Source organism: Homalodisca vitripennis, chromosome 5 (genome assembly GCF_021130785.1).
Source record: "Homalodisca vitripennis isolate AUS2020 chromosome 5, UT_GWSS_2.1, whole genome shotgun sequence".
NCBI classification, from domain to species: Eukaryota; Metazoa; Arthropoda; class Insecta; order Hemiptera; family Cicadellidae; genus Homalodisca; species Homalodisca vitripennis.
Genome location: NC_060211.1, coordinates 70,320,175 through 70,341,452, shown reverse-complemented (window position 1 = coordinate 70,341,452; position 21,278 = coordinate 70,320,175). Strand labels below are relative to the sequence as shown.

The 21,278-nt window shown below is 30.5% G+C and overlaps 1 protein-coding gene across 4 annotated transcripts in view; it reads right to left on the bottom strand.

Moving 5' to 3' along the window:
• The window catches only part of LOC124362329, a 50,272-nt gene extending 30,067 nt beyond the window's left edge, over positions 1–20,205 (bottom strand). For all 4 annotated transcript variants that reach the window (XM_046816744.1, XM_046816741.1, XM_046816742.1 and 1 more), the window contains exons 1-4: positions 20,082–20,205; positions 18,760–18,942; positions 17,118–17,200; positions 16,619–16,727 (exon numbers count right to left, since the gene is read on the bottom strand). In XM_046816744.1, coding sequence (XP_046672700.1) covers positions 16,619–16,727; positions 17,118–17,200; positions 18,760–18,942; positions 20,082–20,181 — 475 coding nt within the window. In that variant the 5' untranslated portion in view covers positions 20,182–20,205. The remainder of the gene's footprint in view (positions 1–16,618; positions 16,728–17,117; positions 17,201–18,759; positions 18,943–20,081) is intronic.
• Positions 20,206–21,278: the final 1,073 nt, after the last annotated feature.

Genomic DNA, 21,278 nt, shown 5'->3' with positions numbered 1-21,278 from the left:
CAGCTTTACGAACATAAGGAACAACATTTTTAACAACTGGAATATTTTCTCCAAAATCTAATAAATCTTTCAAAAGTCCACCATTTTTAAGTTCTTTCAACTGATTATAAGAAAATTCTATTCTGGTTCCTTTATTGTTTTTCTTATGTTTTTCGAGTTTATTATATTGTCTATTTGTTAAAAATATCTTATCTTCGCCATTTTATAGTTGATCTATTTTAAATTGAATACTAACGGGTATTTTCTTCTTAAAAGCGGATTTTATTTTTTATTTCTGATTTTTGCTGAAGTTTACGTTCACCTCCATTTATATAGTTAAAATTTCAAGTTCTCTTCGATTCCCATTCCTAGTTTTCTCTTCAAAAACATTGCTCCAGCTGTTGGAAGCGCAACAAATCTTTCACCTAAACTAGCATCTTTTGATAAAAATCTATCCATTGCCTTATCTTGCAAAACTTTATCTGCGATATGTCTGGAATTTGTGTCTCTATGTTTTGCATAAAAAATATCGTGTTCCATAGCAGCTTGATCTAATTTATTTATACCAGGATCTCCTCTTTTTAGTCTTTTTTCGAGTTTTGTGCCAGGCCCCAGATACTGATAAGTTGGTACGTGTAATTCAAAAGGTAAATTGTTGATAAAATCATTCAAAAGTCCACTACCCTCAATCATAGATGAACTTATTGCCGGCAAAACTCGTTTTAAATATTTAATTCCATCAGGTTTTTCAATCATTTCATCAAGTTTGTTCGAAATAAAATCTTTAATCGCATTCTTTTCGTTCAAAAAATTGTTGTTTCCAGCCTTTTCTTGAGCATAAATATAATTAATAATTCCATCGAGTTTTGTCAAATCGTCGATATATCTGTATTCAATCTTATTATCACTGTATTTTCTCACACCTGATCCTTCGATTCTTTTTTCCCAAATTGGTTTAATCAAATTGAGATATTTTTTACCTTTACTTGACTTTGGTTTCTTAGTTGATGGATCATTATTTTTGTAAATTGAATCAGATTTCCATAAAATTTCAGTATACTTTTTCAAGTCTTCTTCAGAATATAAACCGTCTTTTGGAACATCAGTGCCTGTTAATAATCTCCATAAACCTTGAGTTCCTTCATATGTTTTTTCATTAATAATGATATCATTATGCTCAAAATTCACGGGCAAATTTCCAATCATAAAACTTTTCTTTTTTCTGTCCCAATACAAACCAAATTTATCATCCTTTGCTCTAGGAAGAAATTTTTACCAATTTCACCAATTATTATATCCGTTGTTCCAGGACTTATTGGTTCAACTATGGTAGAGTCTTCAATGATTCGAGGTCTAAATGGTGTTGAAGATGGTAATTTTGGCAATTCAAACTCAGATTCTGGTATCGAAATATCAGCAAATTGTCGTACAACTGGAACCAAATTCATTAAATTTTGATTATTGCTTAAAACATTTTCAATTTTGCCCTCAACATTTTTTATTGCAGAAGTTACAGGTTGATTAATTTTTTGAATAAATTCTTGTTCTTTTTCATCAATTCGAATCTGGTCTTTAAATTCTTTGATTAATTTCTTTTCTATTTGATCAAGTTTTTTTGCTTCTTCTGAAGTTACGTTCGCCATTTATTTAGGAAAATTTTGAAACGTAAACGTGGAACGTGGAAACGTGAACACGAAACGTGAACACGGAACGTAAAACGTGAACACGGAACGTAAAACGTGAACGTGGAACGTGGAAACGTAAACACGAAACGAGAACACGAAACGTGGAACGTAAAACGTGAACGTGAAACTTAAAACGTGAACGTGGAACGTAAAAACGAGAACACGAAACGTAAACGTGAACGTAAAAACATGAAAACAACTAGGTTATCACACACGTTTATATTGGAAAATTTATTCAAATATTTGCCATTTTTAGGCTTCAAAGTTAGATTAATAGTTAAAAATCCGTAGTCTTCCTTCCAAATTTTATCACATAATTCATTAAAGTGGTTAAAACTCATATCAGATCCCACATAATTGTTATAAATCTTTCTCGAATAGTGATCATCTTGCTTAAAAATACACAACATATTCAGGTTATTTCTTATAACTTGTTTATCAACCTTTGAAAAGCATTGGGAAAGATAGATACAAGATATGTTTTTGTGACGAGACATTACGAAATATTCCTTAATAACGTCCTGATTTTCCAAAATACAATCATCAAAAACGATTAACGAATTGGGTTTACATTCGCTTAATGGAACTATGTCCTCAGAAGCATTATAAAAATGTGATATTTTTTTGTTTAAGTTTTTCTCAATATTTTCAAATCTTTCTTGTAATTTTTTTATAGGCGTCTTGTTCTAAAGATTTACTAAAGACGTACAAATTGGAATAAGGAATCAACCTATTGTAGATGAAATTCAATAATAAAGTTGTTTTTCCACATCCACTTGAACCAACAATTAACAATCTGATTGGTTGATCTTTCTTATTTTCTTCAAACGTTTGAAGTTTTATCTGATCTTTTTGCTTTAAAAATTTCTCCATTTAAATAGAAGATTTTCATCTTGAAGCAACGCTTGCGAAAATGAAGCTGTTCAAGTTGACTTCAGAAAGCTCTAAATTAGTTTTTAAACTTGGAACATCCTATACACTTAGAGGAAGAATCAAATTATTTTATCGGTTTAAGCGGTTTTTATTCTGACAATTTTGTAATAAATATTAGTGAAAGTTCTCCTTATTGTATAGGATTTAGTGAGAAGAACATAACAAAATACTATGGTTTAAACAAAGGATATTATACTTTCGATCAAATAAAAAATTCCCTTAAAAATTATCTGAAAACATTCAAACAATCAGATAAATCTTTAAACTTTGACGAAAACAAGTTTGAAATGCAAAAAAATTATCTTTATAATAAAATTCAAATAAAATCACCAGTAAGAATAATGTTTTCAGCAATTATTGTAGATTTGTTATGGTTTTGTTCAAGAAACTATTGAGCCAAATCAGGTATATTTAGGAAATAAAACGCCAAAATTTAGACCGTTCGATGTAATTGAAGTGCACTGCAATCTCGTTGAACCTAGTTTTGAAAATCATACCGAACATTTACACAAAGAATCTGAAATTTTGTACACTTTTTTCCCAAATGTTGCTTATGGATCAAAAATCAGTGAAAAACCGAATGAAATCGATTATATTCCAATTAGAAAAAATATTAAAAGAATTCAAAAAATCGTTCTAACTATACAAGACTCTGAGGGAAATTTATTAAATAATGAGAGTAAAACAACAATATATTTAAGATTGAAAAAGGATTAAAATGGACCCCAAAATATAAAAAAAGCCTCGAAAACATACATTCTGAAGGTAGGGGTGATTCGCCCCCGCCTTCAAACTTTCAAAAAAAACACTGTTTTCATTAATGAATCAGGACTTTATACTCAAAATAAAAATTGCTTGTTAAATTTCTTTTCTATCTAAATGGAGTCAGTTGTAGACCTACTCAATAATCAACTTAGATTTGAAAACAAACATATCTTTACAATTGTCGATGATAATAATGAATTTTGGTTTAAAGCAAAAGATATTGCAGAAATATTGGAATTTAAAAATACGATGAAAGCGATTAGAGATCACGTTAAAGAAAAATATAAAAAAAGCTTCGATAACATAGATTCAGAAGGGGGAACGAATCGTTCTTACCTTCAAACTTTCAAAAAAACACTATTTTTATTAATGAACCGGGCATATATTCTTTAATACTGAAATCTAAAATGAAGATTGCAGAATTATTTCAAAATTGGGTTTTAGAAGAAGTTTTACCGAGTATTAGAAAATATGGCGAGTACAAACTTGAAAACGAAAATAAGCAGTTAAAAGATGAAATAAAACAGTTACAAATTAAAGATGAAATGAAATCATTGAAAATAGAGAATCAAGAATTGCGAATGGAATTAATGAAGAGAGATGTGGTATGTAAAGATTTTGATAAGAAAAAACACCATGTTTTTGTGTTAATTAAGAAGAATCACATGTGGGAATATCCTTATTATGTTATCAGAGCTCAAAAGAGAGAAATACCGAAAAGATTAAAACATCTAAAAATAAATTATCCTGAATTAGAGATTTTGTTCATTGATGACGAACCAAATTCTATCAATCTGTATAACCAAATGAAAGAATCTTTGAATATTTTATACAACGGAAATCATTTTACTACAAATATGGCAGAATCTCGACTGATTTATAGAATATCTAAATTACACGATGAAAATGTTTCTAAATTTTTACTAAAAACTCTCGATTTATTATATTTTGTTTGTAAATGTTTAGCATAACTAGGTAACCATTGTAAAATCTTTTTTTCATATTCACAAGGCATTTCGTTTTTATAACTTTCGCTGAAAATTTTTTTAGCACAATCTTTGCAAAAAGCATCTTTTCTATCTTTACTATACTGCCAGTTATTAAATTCAGAAATATTTTTAATTTCTTTACAAAAGTAACAATTTTTTTCTTCTAAAGTTAATTTGTCCATTTTAACGTATAATTCCTTACAATAACAGTCTTTTCTATTCTCTTCTTGACACTTTGTACATTTCTTTTGAGACTCCATTTATATAGAAAAAATTATTACACGATGAAAATGTTAAACTCTTGAATTATGATATTTTGTTTGTAAATGTTTTTGATAATTATTTAACCATTTTATAGTTCTTCTTCCACATTCACATTGAGTATCTTCATAATATAATCTATGGTGATTCTTCTTTACACAATCTTTACAATATGAGTCTTTCTTATCTCTACTATAGTGATCACTATTAAACTCTGAAATTTTTTTAGTTTCTTTACATTTAAGACATTCTTTATCTTCCAAAGTTAATTTTTCTATTTTATCATATAATTCTTTATGATATTCCCTTTCACAATCTTTGCAATTATAATGCATTCCATCTTTCCTATTTTTATCTTTATAAAATTCATTTAAATCTTTAAAATTCTTTGCACTTTGTACATTTCTTTTGATGCGCCATTTATATATAGAAAATTTATATTACAGTTTTGACTTCTTCAATTTATATTCATAAAACTTTCCGGTTATTTCTTCATTATTTAAATCTTTTATACTATAAGTTACAGGATCTGTGTTATTAATTTGATAAATCACAAAGATTTCTCTTGACCAATTGTTCTTATATTTGTTCGAAAATGTTTGTTTTTTACTAACAATTCTTACATGATCATTGACTTTAAATTTAGTTTTCGTGTGAATTTCAGGTGGAACATACTTGAAAACGGTCTCTAATAACTCTTTTTCTGCATCATTATCTACGTCTTTAGGCTTCATTTTGATTGTGCTATGAACAGTATCGTTATATTTCTTTACGATTTCTTGAAGAATATCGATCCATTTAAAGTTTTTATTAATCTCAAAAATTACTTTCATTCTCTCTCATTTTGAGTTCTGTTATATCTCTCTACAATACTTGATTTCTCTTCGTTTTCAGTATGATAAATCTTAATGTTGTATTTCCTCAAAACATCGTTAAATTCTTTATTTTTAAACTCTAAACCCTTATCTGTATGAAGTAGGTTAGGAGGTTTGTGATTGATCCTTATGGCATCTTTTACTATATCTTCGAAAGCTTTTGAAATATCCTTGCCGTTTTTTCTTTTGATAGCTCTTGACCAAGCATATTTTGAGAAAGTATCAATAACATTTAACATATACTTAAATCCATCATTTTGATCTGAATAGTTAGACATTATAACTAAATCTGCTGCCCATAAATCGTCAATTCCTAATGTTATAATTTTTCTCTTTTTAAACTTTTTTCGTACTGGTGCATGAATTTCTCGAGCTTCAATCTCTATCTCATCTTTAGTCTTCAATTCTTGCTTAACAGGTTTTGGATTTGGATTCTTTATAAACTTACTCTTGTTTGTCTTACATTTTGAACATTTTGCAGCAATTCTATACAATCCATTTTGAGTTTGAACGATTTTTGAATCTATATTTTTCGTTTTCTTTTTACACTTGTGACAGTGAATTAAATCATCTTCCATTTACATATCAAAGTTTCCAAGTTTATTTAATTCGTCTAATATATCAGATTTTGCTTCATTTTTATAGCCATACGGTACTGTATCGATCTTATTTTCTAGGACAATTCTCTTATCATCTTTAGCGTTCAGTGCCAGCTTGTTTATGGTAACAGTGTACAACTCATGTTTATAACTTTTGATGACTGTCATCTCCCTAAATTCTTCTTTATCTTCGAACAAACATCTCTTCAAGTTTTCGATATTTATTGTTTTATTTACAACGCTTCTCTTAATTCCTTTACACCTAACTGGGTTTTTATCTAGATATTTGTACGAGTACATCTTAGACCTTAAACCACAAAATTCTTCTAAAACTTCGCTATTTAACTCATCTTTGAATTTCCCTATTACCTTCTTATTTTTAGTAGTGAAACATTCATGATCTTTTGGATAATCACTTGTATCAAAGTCATCTATATTTTCTTTAATAATTTTAAAAGGATCTCGTTTCAATTCTAGAAAATAACTGTCTGTATCCATGTAACACAGATTCAAATCTGGATCAAACTTCTTTAATTTGTTGTAATAAAACTCGTACATTAGCAATTTTGAGAGGTCGAGAACTGAAAATCCTATGTAAATCGGTTTGTTAAATTTAACCTTTTGTTTGTACATGTGACTCGCTATACAGTTGTCGTCAAAGATGTTAAAGCATTTGAAATTTGTTTTCTTAGCTTGTTTCATTGAAAATTCTTCATTTCCAAGCTTAATATCACATCTGTTTCTCACATTTTCCATAGATTTTCCAAAAACTGAGTTGTTCATCAGCTTATAAAAGTCCTTTTCAAAGTCGCTTGTAGCTTTGGTTCTCATGTTTGTGTTAAAAATCAATGTAATCTTTCATAAAAGGCTTCTGATCGAATGCGATAACTCTATTCACATGTTTTAACACCATTCCTTGTTCCAGATAGAATTTCAAATTTCTCGAATGAACAACGTATTCAGTTTTATCTAATAGAGTGGTGCAAAGTTTGTTTTTAAAATGTTCTGGAGCAAGAGGTAAATCCTTGTGATGTTCGTGTAAATTTGTTGGATATCCAAGATCGACTTCGAGAATATAGCCATAATCTTCGTCGCCAGTGAGTTCTAAAATTGTTTCTTGCCACTCTTCTTTTGTATACGTTTTAGGATCCATCCACTTGATATCAATAAACGGCAGTTTTTGCATAAGACCATAACCATAAAGATTATTGGCATCGACGTACAACATATAGCTTTCTGGTTTTGTCTTATCGAAATCTTTCAAATATTTGTTATTTGCTTTAACATATCGTTTAATACATTGAGAAATGCCTCCGCGAATACCTTTTTCAATCATTAAATACATATTATAATCACTAATTAATTGTAATTCTATCTTCGTTAATTTTAACATAGCATCCCATGCAAGACTGGGAGCTGTTAGATAGTGTGCTGGATCAAGCTTATAGCAATTCAAACAAATATTCCTAAAATTTTCAAAGATATCAGCGAGCAATAGAACATCTTGAATGTTATAGAGATCAGAGTAATTTCCTAGATTTTTCTCTTTTAATTTGTTCCAAACATTTAAGTAGTGTTGAAAATCTTTCTCAGATATGCTCTCATCTGTCAAAAGTGAATAGAAATCTTGAATTCTCAATTCTTCTGTGTAATCAAGTTTTTCAATACTGTCGATAAATTCATAGGGAAATATTCCTTTTCCAGATAGAATTTTAAAAATCTCGTCGTCGTCATTTGGCTGTCTTTCTATTATCTCATTCAGTCCATCTTGTATAAAATGATTTGTATGTTTGAAGTCTTCTCTCTTTAGATTTTTAGCTAACTTTTCTATAGACGAGGCCATGAATCTGAACGTGTCTACAAACGAAAACTTGATGAATTTTCTTGGCTTATCACCTTCGAATTCATAGCCATATCCAGAATTTACAGAATAATTTATATATTTTTTCATCGGTGTTTGCAATCAAATCAACATTTCCATATTGTTTAGCCAATTCTTTTATGTACAAATGAGTATCGTAATTTGACATATTGTGGCAGAAAACGGGAATATTCTGAGGAAATTTCAAATTTAGATTGCAACATGCATGAGCTGCGCCTCGAAACTTGCCGGTTAAATGACAATGATCTCTCACTTTATTATAACTCTTATCTTTCCAACTATCAGGAGTAAAACCATACTGAATTGACCCAACATCATAAGCAGACCATTCACAGATATGACAAACGTTTGAATTTTGATACGAAATTTCTTCTTCTTCTGTCAATTTCATAGGTTTCATGTTCTTAGAATTATATTTTTTCGCTATGTATTTCGATAATTTATTGAGTTCTTCAAACAATTTTGTCGGGACGTTTTTCAAATCTTCTTCATTTTTGGCACGATAACATATCGGTTTGTACATGCGATTGGTCACATTCGACACTAAATATAGAGTAAAACCATAAGGAATGTGCCTCTGAATCTTGGTTGTAGTCGATCTTTGTGGATTGTTCTTGCATGTCGGAATTTTTTCTAATATGCTCTCAAAGTCCATATAAATTACGTACGGATGGTTAAATTTCTTTTGATAATTAGTAAATTTAGTTGTTTGACCTGGAAATGGCATAATTGGCTTACAAACTTCATGATTTTTACAAATTTCTAAGTGATCTGTTAAATCTCCAGATTTGTAAAAATGGCTTAAACATCTTCTACACAAAAAATTTTCTTTCTTTATGTTTAGACAACTGCGAAGAAACAAGCTTATTTAAATCGGTTATCAAAACATAATGAGATTTATCATCTTGTTTAACATACAATAAATCAATGTTTGTTTCAGCCGTCATATTTTTCAGAAATTTGTAACGGAACAATGTTAATATTTTCATCAAAACTGTAGACATTGATAGACATTGTTGGATACTTATACTTGGAATTGTAGCTTCGTTTTTCAAATATTTGTATATCTTTCAGAGACATTGGATACTCAAAACCTGAAAATATTTCGTCATTCACAAATTTTTCGTATTGCTTTACACGTTCACAGTCTCTTTCTGGTTTTTCAATAGCACATCTTATTGAGTAAATAAAGCAAAAATCATCTCTATTTTTTATATTTATACAAGCTTTTTTATCTTTGATATTCTTTGGTAAATCGATGTATGATCCTGCATTTCATCATTTCGTGTTTGTTAAGGCTCAAAACTAGTTGTTTACAACTTTTAAATGTCCATCCCGGAACCTTTATTTGGATTATTCGTTTGTTCTCGATGTGTTAATTTATTAAATTGCTTAGTAATAAAGTCGTTTACGTCAAAGATTTCGTCTGCTTTGATAGTAAAATACATTAGACATGTTTGCGGTTCACCATTCACTAAAGTTCGTTCATATTCACATTCCAAAGAGAGATATCCTTTCATATTTTTAAACATTCTCTTGAAATTTTTCTATTAAACTTTTAATTTCTGGCCTCATAATTGATAGATATTTGTAAATTGACATGGAATTATCGTTTAAATTTGTTAAAATGTATTGCTTGAAAAGACCGTGAATTGAGGATAAAAACCTCTACATCAATGATATTTTTATGTTTTTCGTTAAGAGTTTTGTCAATTTCTTCGATCATTTCAGACTTAGTTTTATCGTTTGTTTCAATGGACAATTTTTCAGAGATTGATTGAATTTTTTCATCATTAAATAGATTGAGATCTTTCTTCTCAGCCTTGAAATTTTTCTTTAATTCGCGCAATTTTTCTATATTCTACATCATTTCATGATCGACAATTTGATTTTCTTTAGCCCATTGTCTTAAATAATTTAGTTCATTATCGTAAATTTGCTTGTTTTTCGTGACTTTTAGAATTATAATGGCGATCATAGTTTTTTCTTAAAATTTCTTTTTTGCAGAACGGACATGATATTTTTTCGCGCTCCATTTAGATAGAAAAATGTATTTAACTAAATGGTGCTTGTTAAACCAACGATTGCGCCTCTCACGGCGTGATATCACTACGGATATGACGCAGGCGAAGCGATTATCGTGATGGTCGGTCTGTAGTAGCACACCTCGACTGTCATTGAAGATTTTTCCTTTATTCGTAGCAGATTTGACAACATTTTACAAAGCACAGCTTAAGAAAGTAGAAGCAAACAGCTGTAGATTTGGTTAATTTTTCATTCCACAGAGTAGATAGTAATGTACCGATCGCTTTTGGAGACGAACGACTGTAGATTCGGTTAATTTTTCATTGAGATTTGCTGTGTTATTTCTCAGCTTCCTTTATGGTACATTGAACAGTATTTTACATTGCTTTTCGGTTGGCTCCGAAAGTGCGCCAGGAACCCCATATTACTATCTACTTCCCTAGAACTGGCGGTTATTTCATCCTGTAGTGTCGGGCTGTTTTGGAGCTTCGCGCAAGGTGTTTAAAAAAAAATATTAAAAATATAAAATAAAAGCAATATAAATAAAAGTATATATTTTTGTGTTCAAGATTAAACGTAGAATTATACTATATTGTAAAATTAACCATAAAAAGTTTTTTAATAAACACTTTTTTTAATCAAATATAAAATTTACGAAAATATTTCTTAAATTTGGGGGGACTATACCTAGCAAATGAAGTTATAGTGAGATATATTTAAAAGTGAGATAGCCATTCTGTGTCAAAGTTTATCTAGTTTTCAGAAAACATAAACATTATACACATTTATGAAAGCATCATAAAGCTATAGAACAAAAAGCAGCGATGCGCATAAATTCTGAAAATCAGGTGTACACGTAAGACTTTGGTAAAACAAGTTTTGCTAATACATTTATCTATGAATACATGTTATATTGCATATTTTCTTAATTAGAATAAAATATAATATACAGTACTAATGAAATAATGACCATAAATTGTTTTTTGAAAAGTAAAAAAAGTTGCATTTTGCCATTATTCAAAAATTTTGCAAAAAATTTTCATTCAGCAAAATATAAAATCGTTTCTAAAGCTTGTACTATATCAAAATTTATAAATTTATGGTTTATAAGTAATAGGAAATATTATGTAGTTAGAAAACTATAAATATAACTAAATATATGGAAAAATTATAGAATAACCCAAACAGTTTATTACCCTATATATAACCAAAGGAATTACAGGAAATATATATTTTATTGTGAAAACTATCTATTTACCAAAAATAAATAGTTACTTCAGACCTTAAAGAGTGCTATAAATAACGTTTAGTAAGTGAAAACAATAACAAACTATGTGAAATGAATTTTAGCCAAGTCATTTTGCCATAGCCTACACAAAGCCGGTAATTTCTCAAACACATTTCAGTAAATAGAAATTGATTTATTATAAAATATATATGTTTACACTACTACGACATCAAACAACACACTACACATTAAATACGACACTAAAACACGCGTAAAACTATTAAAACTTACAAATATCTGGTTCTCCTCATTAGCATAAATTCCAATTTAAGCATAAATTCCAATATCCTCCTTAAAGGTATAACAATTAAAATCTCATCATCAAAAACTGCCAATTTAATATAATATACTCCTACATTATTAAAAAAGTTCCTACCTTAAACAACTAATATGTTGTATGGCTAATCAAGATATAACAAGAAAACAGTGCACTTAAGATTTTTGTTATAACGATCAAATAAAATGTAACAGCTGCTGCATTTCAACATAAATTCTTGATTACTCAATGATCAAAACAAGAGATCAATAACATATTCTAGTAAGATTAATTGTGCTGATTAAAAAACGATATATATATTTATTGTTATTATTATAAATAATAATACATTATTGTTATTTAGTTTGTTATATGTTTAAAATTATTTATCTTTTAATGCATCAAATACAGCAACATAAATATTCAGATCGTTATCTCTTACATAATATCATAAACAATACAACCATTTTCAATTGTAGTCGACTTTTAATTATACAAATGCTCTTGATTTAAAGGCAATGTAAATGAAGGAGAGCAGGTGGTGAATATAGATGGGTTTGACTTTGTACTGAAGGACAAAAGACGAAATCAAAACGACGGTGTAATTGTATATGCAAACAAACGCTTATCAGTGACAGCATCACAAATACCCTTAGGAGACGTATACGGAATTTCACTTGACTTTACTTACTATAATAAGCACTTTAACTTTTTAGCAATATATATATATAACTTTTGATAGTGATGTAAACCGTTTTATTGAAGCTATCGACAAGTATTATATTAACTTACAACACAATAAATAATGTTTTATGCTGGGAGACATCAACATAGACCTCTTTACAAATAACGACATTTTAGATAAATACTTGAACTGCCTCACTGGCCACGGATTTGTACAAAGTGTGGACAGAGCTACTCGGGTGACAGATCACAACACGACCTGCTTGGACCATATCTTTGTGAGGTACGACAACTGGCGGAGTGTGCGGGCTGCATGCTACAGACCACTACAGCACCGTACTTACACTCGGCAAACGCTGCCCAAGACACGCCCTCACTGCCCATCACGTACATAGACCGAGCACTGTTCACCGATATTCTTACTAATAGTGTATGAATTGCCGGGAGGGTTAAAATTAGAGACGCGTTTCTAATCAAAAATTTCTTCCTGGAACGACTACAAATAACAAAGAAATATTAAAACAAGTTGGTAATAATTTCAATACGTTTTTTGCATCAGTTGACAGAAAGTTAGCAGACGAGATCATTATAAGTGGGAACCCAGTGGTGGGAGACTCTGACTTTAGATTAAACACGGACTTCACAATACATGTTGTGACTGAACAAGAGGTTGCACGACAAATCACTGGGCTGAGAGGAGGATCTGCATCTGGATGGGATGGTATTTCGGAAAATCTGTTAAATTCTAATACGCATATTATTTTGCAGCCTTTAACACATCTAAATAATTTAAGCATATCAACTGGCGTATTTTCCCTAAAATTAAAATTGGCAAAAATGTATCACCTTTATAAATCAAATTGCTTTACCTACAAAAGAAACTACCCCTTATTTCATTCTTAAGCGTGTTTTTTTCAAAGTTTTAGAACGAACAGTGATGAACCAGCTAGTCTCATATTTACAAAACAACAATATATTGAGTGTGTGCTAATATGGATTTAGATCAGACAAGAATATTAATGATGTATTCTTTGATGTAAATAATGAATTGAACAACAATATTTGAAAAAAAAAAACAATAGGTGTTTACTAATCTTTTTAGATTTAAAAAAAGCGTTTGACTCAGTTGATCGCACAATCTTGCTACAAAAAATGGAAATGATAGGATTCTGCGGTACTGCTATAGCGTGGTGTACTAGCTACTTGAATGACAGGAAGCAGGTTGTGTCTATATGCGGAGAAAATAGCGAACCACAAAATGACTACGGGGTAATACAAGGGAAAAACATTAGGCCCAATTTTGTTTCCAATCTATGTCTACAATATTGCAAAAATTCAGTTACAAGGTAAACTTTTTTTGTTCGCATATGACAGTTTAATATTTATCTCAGGAAGAAGTTGGCTGGAAACACAGGCCAAGGCATTGAGCGATTTGATGAATATAAAACAGTGGTTGGATCAAAATATTCTGTCATTAAAAATCTTAAAAACAAAATTTATGCCAATCTCTTTAAGCATTAACTCAGAATGCCCTTTCAATGAATTGAAAATTGATAATTGTGGAACTTACACAAACTTAATATGCGATTGTAAGAGTATGGAGAGTATAGTGTCCTATAAGTATTTAGGTGTGGTTTTTGATCATCGTTTACAGTGGACGGAACATGTTGCTTATTTGAAAAAAAAAAGAAAATAAATTTATGCATTCAGAAGATTAGGTGACATTTTAAATTACAAAGAAATTAAATCACGTATTTTGCTTACGTACATTCCTTATTAACATTTGGAAATATTGCATGGGTTAGAGCTCGGAAATCGGTCCTTGAACCTCTTTTTGCTATCCAGAAAAGTATTTAAAAGCAGGGTTTAGAAAATGTAAAAGATATCCGACTTACTATCTTTTTCATGAGATAGCAATTCTTTCCTTGCGCCAGTTGTATATTAAAAGTATATTAACAAACATACATAAAAACTGTTCTTCAATTTTCTTTTTAACGTCACATTCTCATAATACTAGGCACTCTAATAGAGTGGGGATCTCTGTTATACCATTAATTAAGTCATATTTAAATACTAACTAATTAATTTTTATATCTCAGACCTTATTTAGTAACTTTTCTTTTTTCGAAACTTTCTCTATTGAAATATTTAAACATAAAGTTAAAAATGTTCTACTGCATATTGGACTTTAGGAGGCCGAGGCCTTGTTACTGTCCAAGTGTGAGGGGTAATGACCATTTCTTGTACCAACAGTTTACTCATGATTATAATTTACCTACGACTAACAGCTGCAGTAGACATTACTGAATACTACATTTATCTCCCCCTTCACATCCATCTTCGGCAGTAAACTTGAAAAAAAAAACCGGTTGACAAGTACTGAAATACACTAATGGCGATACAATTTTTTTACTAAATAAAGACTACAGCTGTAAGATGTATATCAGTGATGCATTCCAGGAGATTAGTTTTATATACATAATACTTATTAATAATACGATTCTAGCCTACGTACAGGCTGCTTGCCCATGTAGGCTAATTTTCATACGCTATGTACTTATAGTTATATATTGAATATACATTAATTGTAAATTCAAATTTTAAAACTAATTGAAATTGAATTGAAAAATATTAAGAAAATAATTATAAAATTTAGTTTGCTGTAGACAAACATCCTAACGGAAAATGTTTTTAACGTGTTTCTTTAATTTTAAGGATCACATAGTAAATAATGAATCGTTAAGTATCTTGGAAAAGTATTTTATTTCCTTATTAGCTGAGTATTAACTGCTGAGGAATTGCAAGCAAGTGTAAATACAAAAGAAGATTCAGCAATTTTAATATTTTGTTTTGCTCGTGAAGCATTAATTAAACCAAGTGTCTCAATAGTTATTTGTCATCACAGTGCTAATACCAGCTATTCGCTATCGATGTTAAAGAGTCTCAGTAGAGAGCGATAATTAAGGAGTTTTGTCTGCAATAAAATGTTAAGGTTTTCAAAAGTAACATATATATTTTCTACATTGTATGTTATGTAAATCATATGATTTCATGTCTTAGAGAAAGGTGAATAAATTAAGCATTAAGAAAAGAAGTGAATTTCTTCTCAATAAGTTTTAGTTGTTGCTAAAAAAACTATAATTCCTTTTCAAAATAAATAAATCGTAGAGCAGTCTTATATCTGTTTCACCCATCACGTTCAAAATTTGTTTAACTATACAAATTAAAAAAAATATAATATAATAAATGTATAAATATTGTTGAATTAAGATCGACTAAATAATCTGAAATCGTTTGATGGTCTTGATTCTGCACCAAAAATTAATTACCAATTTCAAAAACTGTGCAATCAAAATTAAATTGTGTAATAATTTGAAATAGAAGAGTTTGTATAAAATGGTGTCTGTTTCTAATACCATGAGTTTTGTAGCATATTCGGACTTTGTTTGGTATTGTACAAATATATTCCTCTTCACCTACTTACTTCGTCTTGTAAAATAATATATTGTTAAATTTATTTGATCGAAATGAACTGAGAATACTATTTCCAAGACAGTTAAAATCTAGTTATCCATTCACACCCTGCTTCTTTATGAGTTACAACCCGTTCATTGAAGGTCGGAAATAACTGTCTGGAAATGTTACACTCAGAGGCAAAAACCTGTTTAATTTATTAAGAACACTGCACTTGTCTAATCACTCTTGGATGCAATGGTTTGCACAAGTTTTATAACGTACCAAATATGAAAAAAGATAAGGAAAATTTAGAATGGAATCATAAATACCGAAGCCTACGATATTGCGTAAAAATGGAGTAGGCATATAAGGAAATTAAATAAAAACCTTTTCTTACCGATCATCTTGCTACACATCACGGGTCTTGAGATAAAACAAGAAAACCCTCATATCCCAATTTGTCCCTGAGGACTACTTACGTATGATAACAGTGACCTTTGGTGCTATGTCTATACATCTGCTACAAATAGTATCATTAATGAAGACATGTCCATTTATGTTTATTTAGATAGACAGCATTAAAGTATAAATGACAATGAACTAAATAATATATTTGGAATTACTCTCGTATAACTAAATCCAGGCAAATAATGTTACAAAAATATAGAAACATATGTAAAAAACATATTTTAATAAAAATAAAAATTATTATACCCAACATACCCAATTATATAAAATAACTTAAACTTTATCATTATAAATCCTTGTTTCAATTAAATAATAAATTTAATAGTAAATTGTGATAGGGGAAGGATTTTTAACAATTACGGCATAAATAAAAATAATAAACTTATACAGAGAACATGGGCTCCGTCATATCAGAGCAAGGGGGTTTTTGCAAGTACTATGTAATTTTTTATTCAAGAGGCTAGTAGTCTTACCTGTTTTATTAATCACATCTTTGATTAATTTATTTTCATCTTTTGACTCAATACTCGCCAATCTTCCACCATGGGTCGTGCAATAAAGAAGTGCAGAAAAATAATTGACCTGCAAAGGCAGCAAGATTACAATTTGTGACTGTCTAGAATTATTATTAAATCAAATAATATTTATAGTAATTCACTAGATTTAATTATGTAGAATGTTTTACGCATGTTATACATTTCCTTTTATGATTTTTCTGCAGCTGCAAGCCGCGGAGTTTGGAGAATATTTTATATTCATCAAAATTGTATATAAGTTTAACTAAACAATACATACGATTTTAGTTTTTAACAAATAGTTTTACATCTGTACTATTACTTCATTTTGTTTGCCCAGACAATAATTAAATCCTTTCTGCACACTGTATCTAATATAAAGCAACTCGCATGCAAAATATGTCTAGTTTATCATGACTATTAAAATTACAAGGTATATTGATAGAGTCTGTCATACCTTAAAAAAGCGCTCCACTCTGTAGACCTTTGTGCCAGAAGGTCTGCTGCCTGGTAATAAATAACCTCTTTGAGTTTCTGGAACTGAAACATAATACGTTTTTGGATACTCCCTATGTTAACAATATTTAGGTCCTGTTGCTTTAATTTAGGATTGATCTGAGGTGACAAGATTCTTTCCTAGTAGGCATAATAGTGTAGATCTTCAATACTGCTCTTCAAAATAGCTAGTTATTATCATTATAAATAACATATGTATTAAAATTCAAGTAATAAGGTAAATAACGTTTTATAATTTATTAATTAAGCCAATATCTATTAAGTTATATTGGCTTCTAAAAGAGTAGCGATTAATAACCTAAAAATTGATAAATAAATAAAGTAGTTTTGTTTTTACAAATTGGGACTAAACTCCACAATTTCCACAGCACAAGTCCGCGGTTCCATATCACAGACCCCACAATTCCCATAATAAAGATCCCAAATTGAAAACTTTGAAAATTTCTATCTAGTAATATGTATTCCTAGACCAAGTACCTTTCCTACCTTCCACGAGTGCCTAACCGAGAGTTGGACAAGTATTGTGGCTAGTGAGCATCCAGTGGGAATATGACGTCGCTGGGACGCACTGGGATAACAAACTACCGCTGATTGTATCATGGCAAAAAAAGTGATTTGGCCAACTATATATATTATAACTCGTTCCATAGATTTTTCATTGATAGCTTTATTGTGACGATAAGTCTACATTTGGTGGGATTGTATAATTGGACTTTACTTAAAGGAAGACCTATAAAGATATATTTCATAGAGAAACGCCCTATAAAGTACTGTGTTAAAATTCTTGTTTATATTTTTTGCTGGTTACTAGCGAGATGGTGGTGTCATTGGAGAAAGAAGCGGAGCACAAAAGAAGTGTATATCACGGGACATCGAGAGGCTCAGGACAACGATGGCTTGACAAGAGATATGCCGCTGGCCGTAATAGAAATAAGAACTACCTTAGAGTAATGAGAAAAGAACCGTACAATGAATAAGTGACCACCATGAATAATTATTGCTGAAATTAAAGGTAATTCATGTCGTAAAAGGGTATATAGTAATGTGTATTAAAAAGGGGGTTACTTGAGATAATTCTCCAATAAGCCATTGGCATTGTGTGCAGTGCGGTTGGACTGTGTGAACAGTGGACAGTAGGGAGGGCAGACGAGAGCGGCGACGGGACGGGGGTGACCACGTTATCACGGAGGTGGCTCGGCAGGAGAGCCCGTGATAGGTCTGACAAAGAAGTCAGCTGAGAGTTTAGAAGTTAGTAATATTTTGTTTTATGTTAATAAGAAAGTTAAAGAGATAGTGTCAAACCATCCTCCTGTAATAAATGGGTAAGTAACTAATAGAAAAAAAAAATCTTTTTCTTCAGTTTCCCTGTCTAAATTCATTTCATAAAAATTCTACTGAGGAGTGTCTAATAATATTTTAGTATTAAAACGTGAATTTAGTGTGATGTCTTCTTACATGAGGTATCAATACTTTCAACGGATATGGAAAATCGAACAATGAGGCAAATCAATATTGAATCATAAGAGAATTTCTTATAAATGCATACTTTTGATAAATTTAATGTAATGAATACTCCTACTCACCTCGCTGACAGCCGGCGAAGGGGTTGCCGGAGAAGCCAGGTTTGCAGGCACAGTACGGTACATGGTTGTAGATCTCGCAGGTAGCATTACCAGTGCAGGGCCCGGGACATGGGTCTTGACATGTTAGGTCTATACATGTCAGTAGTTCACCGCAGTCAACGTTAGTTATGCATTGAACTACAACTATTACAAAGTATATATTAGTAAACAAAGTATAATTTGAGTGTTTATTTGTTTTCCGAAACCAATTAAATGCTGTTCCTTAGAAACCTCAATAGCCTGCAACTTGACTTCCTCCATCAAAGTGTCTGCTTGATGTGGCAATATAGATATAAGTTATGTGTTTGTTACTCATCAACAGGTTAATGATACTATTGCTAACGATAGTAGACCCTGGACAGCTTGACGGCTATAGGCGTGAGTACCCCCTATACAGCTTAGACGAAAGAATTTCTTATGTTTATAAGGTGGCGGAATAATAAAATTCGCTAAGAGGTGGGTTCGGCTAAATAATAAGGCTTGGTCCTTAGCATAGTCCTAAATCTACCTCACTAGACCCATCTAAACACACTATGAAGTATAAAATAATATCTGTACAAGTCAGGGAAGAATTTTATGCGCGTCACCCTTTTGAATGAAACTCGTTTGTACTTCATTAAAAAAAATATAATAAACGGGAAAATTGTAACAGAATAGAAGTCGAGAGAGTGTCAGAAAGGCGTCAGCCCAAAAACGTGCTCTGAGCTAAGTTACTGCAACCCATACCAGGGCACCCTGCTCAGTCGCGCTAATCTTGTTTGATTTTAGGGCAACCAACATAAATTAAATATAGACAAATTTGTTATGAAGTATCGAAAAGTAATAAAACTATTATCTTCTATACTTTGATAGAATTTGCTCTCTATTCATATACGAAGTGTTCTAATGGCCGCTTCTTTGGCTTTGAGAATACGGACTGCTTCGTTTTAGGTTTATATATTTGTTATAAAGTTATTTGCAGATTTTCAAAATGGAAATGAAACCTTTCTGACGATTTCAATAACAAAATTTGTTTTTGGCTCAGTATGGCAACGCCCCTAAAGCTACTTAAGTAATTAATCCAATAACCGACGTCACCAAACTCATCATTTAGGCTAGTGCAGCATTGTGCCTATTGTCACTAAGGCATTTTGTGTAAAAGAGCATTATTAAAATACAAATCACAAGAAAAACACATTCACACTCAACCCAGAATCCAACTGTAACTATACAGTTGGATTCTGGGTGACGATTATCGTATCTCAATATGTGCATCAGATAAAAGGATAATGTAAATTACTCACCGACAGAGCTGTTATTTTTAACAGAGGCGCGGGTGACATCGATAATCAAACAGAACCACAATGATCCTAACAAGGCGAAGTTCATAGATGAGGCACTCATTATTGAATGACGTGAGCGAGCTTGCCGTTTATCGAAGTTCAATGTGATGAAGTTATCAAGGTTATCACATTGTTTATAAACTGTATATCACAAACTATTTAATGAGAATTAATTTATTGGTTTTGGATTTTCCACTTCGGTTATAAAGAGAATAGACAATAAATCAGTTATACCAATTTTATGAACGCCTTATGAACAGACAAAATATGAATTCAAGCTTTTATATGTTACCAGATGGGAAAGATGTATCTGGTACTTCTTATGTAATCACAAACTATTCAGATGTATGCCCTTGTAAAAAGTACGCCAAACATGATGCGCTTCACGGTAAATTTATTGCGGTTTTCCTTCTTATTTAAAGCATCACACTTTTATTAAAACCTTATTGAATGAAGATATATTACGTTATCTTGTAAGACTTATTTTTGTAAGATATTACCTTAGATCAATATAATTTTAAATAATGTCATGTGAATAAATAGTAGTACTACAATAATACCCGTATTAACTGAATATTAAGATATTATTCAATGTACTTACTGAAAACTGCTATAAAATGCCTGAGTATGAACGATAACCTTAAATGATATAGCATACCCAACGTTTGTTACTTCTAGACTGTTCAAATTTACAAGTGATATTGAAGTAGATTTTAAATAGGCTTAAAACTGAGTTAAAAAGTGGAAAATACGTGAACAAAAGTAGTTGATCAGTGTTCGATTTGAGATGGATTCAGTTATTATGTATTATAGTTTTAATCTATTTTAAAAAAATAATTAATAACAGGATCTTTATAAGTTTATCACAATACAAGTAGAAATAATTTCACTGTCTTGGATTTAAAAGTGAAGTTTCTTTGGATCCTATCTTTCATTTAAATTGGAATTGAACAGAAGGAAGGATATCACGCAAGTGGAAACAATGTATTGTTCAAAGTTAGACAAAAATACATGATATCTAGGTATATAATTGGTTATTGCAGTATATAAGAATTCTTCATAGACGGTTTGAATTACCCAATTTAGAAGAGATGCTATGTAGCATAAATTATTACTTTTTATATTGTGAACATTCCAAAACTACTATTAATTAGATAT